We start from the raw sequence: 3,127 nt of genomic DNA on the forward strand, positions 1-3,127 counted from the left end.
CGGTTCAAAAATAAACTGATAGCACGTCTAGCTGCTGCATATCAGCACATGCATGTCTGCCTGTGTACATCCCGCGTACACAATCAACAAACATGATGACCTCCAACTTGGTATAAACTACAGTCACAACTCACACCTCATCCCTAACAACTTCTCGTGCTGATCATCCATCAAGAAAAAAAATTGTGATGCCAGTCAGGGAAAATGTCCGTCACTCTAATGTAATTAATTTTTTGTGACCTTTCTAGTTATGGCAGATTTGGGACGTGTAAACAACACCATGTCATGGTCATCTATGCTCGTACATGAAACTGCCAACTTGCTAATTAAGTTTCTCAGGCACATTCGGATCTTCTCATTTTTTTCTCTCGTTTACAATTACAAAGTTTGATATAGCAACTAATGGTAGTAGCCTACTACTATTCGAAGCTGTGACCCGCTTGATGTATTTCAGCAGTTCGATATCCAGCTTATGTTTATATTCCATTTGAGGTATATTCCTAGCATAACGATGATGTGGGTTCCAATTTTATCTATATGAAACTTCAAAGTCAAATCTCACACTAAACTTAAACAAGAAATCCCTAGCGCAATCCTTGTGATAATTGAAATGCATTCCAACTTTGCTAGCTGTAGCTTAAATTAAGAGAAGACATTTTACATTCTCGTATTCTATTTTATACAAGTACCATGTCAAAACATCATGCAATCTTGATAATGTACGGCTGTACCTACGTGCAATGTCGGACATTGAGATTTTAATACTTACAAGTAGTAAGTGTACCGAAGCAGAAGTGAAATAATGTACCTTTGGCATATACATCCACCCTGAATAATGGCTATATATACGTACTAGAAGCACCTTACAAAGCACACAACAAGAGAACAACAAAAGAAGTACAGTAGGGGCAGAAGTTTAGTTGAGAGATCGCCGGCGGCCATGGCGACTGAACAGCTCAACGTGTTGAAAGCACTGGACGTTGCCAAGACGCAACTGTACCATTTCAAGGCCGTCGTGATCGCCGGCATGGGCTTCTTCACGGACGCCTACGACCTCTTCTGCATCGCCCTCGTCACCAAGCTGCTGGGACGCATCTACTACACCGACCCTGCCCTCAATGAGCCCGGCCACCTCCCGGCAAACGTGTCAGCCGCCGTGAACGGCGTGGCCCTATGCGGCACACTTGCCGGCCAGCTCTTCTTCGGCTGGCTCGGTGACAAGCTCGGCCGCAAGAGCGTCTACGGCTTCACGCTCATCCTCATGGTCCTCTGCTCCATCGCGTCCGGGCTATCGTTTGGACACGAGGCCAAGGGTGTAATGGGGACGCTATGTTTCTTCCGTTTCTGGCTCGGCTTCGGTGTCGGCGGCGACTATCCTCTCAGCGCCACCATCATGTCGGAGTATGCTAACAAGAAGACCCGCGGCACCTTTATCGCCGCCGTGTTTGCCATGCAGGGGTTTGGCATCCTATTTGGTACTATCGTCACGATCATCGTCTCGTCCGCATTCCGACATGCATTCCCTGCACCGCCATTCTACATCGACGCCGCGGCATCCATTGGCCCGGAGGCCGACTATGTGTGGCGCATCATCGTCATGTTCGGCACCATCCCGGCTGCCCTGACCTACTACTGGCGCATGAAGATGCCCGAAACTGCGCGGTACACGGCACTCATCGCCGGCAACACAAAGCAAGCCACATCAGACATGTCCAAGGTGCTCAACAAGGAGATCTCAGAAGAGAACGTCCAGGGTGAGCGGGCCACCGGTGATACCTGGGGCCTCTTCTCCCGACAGTTCATGAAGCGCCACGGGGTGCACTTGCTAGCGACCACAAGCACTTGGTTCCTACTCGATGTGGCCTTCTACAGCCAGAACCTGTTCCAGAAGGACATCTTCACCAAGATCGGGTGGATCCCGCCGGCCAAGACTATGAATGCATTGGAGGAGTTGTACCGCATCGCCCGCGCCCAAGCGCTCATCGCGCTCTGTGGCACCGTGCCTGGCTACTGGTTCACCGTCGCCTTCATCGACATCATTGGGAGGTTTTGGATCCAGCTCATGGGATTCACCATGATGACCATTTTCATGCTAGCAATTGCCATACCGTACGACTACTTGGTGAAGCCAGGGCACCACACCGGTTTCGTCGTGCTCTACGGGCTCACTTTCTTCTTCGCCAACTTCGGTCCCAACAGCACAACTTTCATCGTGCCAGCTGAGATCTTCCCTGCGAGGCTCCGGTCCACATGCCACGGTATCTCTGCTGCTACTGGTAAGGCGGGCGCGATCATCGGCGCGTTCGGGTTCCTGTATGCATCGCAGGACCAGAAGAAGCCCGACACCGGCTACTCACGGGGAATTGGCATGCGCAACTCGCTCTTCGTGCTCGCAGGCACAAACTTCCTGGGCCTGCTCTTTTCCCTGCTGGTGCCGGAGTCCAAGGGCAAGTCGCTCGAGGAGCTCTCCAAGGAGAACGTCGGCGACGATGGCATCGAAGCTTAGGCTGGTGTACATCTCCGGTGACACAGAGTCATGCACAAGTGTTTGCTTTTTCATTTCAGCGTTTCTTTCCTTCTGTGTGGCCACTTACTGAATTTGAGGCGTCGCTTGCCGTTCGTGTGTAGCTGTTTATGGCTGGGTTTTCCCTAAACCTAGCATTGCATTTTTTTGGTGGTGCTCTGTATTCGTTTGTGAAGAATTGTCAATAAAATACCCCGTTCATTTGATTTGATTCCAAGAGATCACCTCTTGCCTGCAGTAAAAGACGAGATTTCTTGGCCCGGACAAAAGATATGGGATTCCAGAGAGAAAGAATCTCTTCACAAAATCGAAGTAATTTGCATCCAAATTACCACATGAAATGTCCTTCTCTAACTGCAACGGATTTTTTGTTTTTTACTAAATTGCCACATGACGACCCTTGTTTTTTCTATTTCATTTTTTGTTTGTTACTTTTCGATTTTCATTTCTGAAAATAATACAGGATTTCAAAAACATCCAAATTTCCAAATATTTGTGAATTTTGAAAAAAATATCATGAACTCATAAAATGATCATGAATAAAGAAAAATAATGTTTATGATTTAGAAAAAATGTTCGAGGAATCAAAAAATGTTTGCGCAT

The 3,127-nt window shown here is 47.9% G+C and overlaps 1 protein-coding gene across 1 annotated transcript; it reads left to right on the forward strand.

Annotated features, from left to right (window-relative positions):
* The first annotated feature begins 940 nt into the window (after positions 1–940).
* Positions 941–2,714, forward strand: LOC119287627 (inorganic phosphate transporter 1-2-like). The gene has a single exon (XM_037567207.1). The coding sequence runs from the start codon at positions 941–943 to the stop codon at positions 2,504–2,506; it is 1,566 nt and encodes a 521-aa protein (XP_037423104.1). The 3' UTR covers positions 2,507–2,714.
* The last annotated feature ends 413 nt before the right edge of the window (positions 2,715–3,127 follow it).

The sequence above is a fragment of the Triticum dicoccoides genome, chromosome 4A (assembly GCF_002162155.2).
Source record: "Triticum dicoccoides isolate Atlit2015 ecotype Zavitan chromosome 4A, WEW_v2.0, whole genome shotgun sequence".
Lineage (NCBI taxonomy): Eukaryota > Viridiplantae > Streptophyta > Magnoliopsida > Poales > Poaceae > Triticum > Triticum dicoccoides.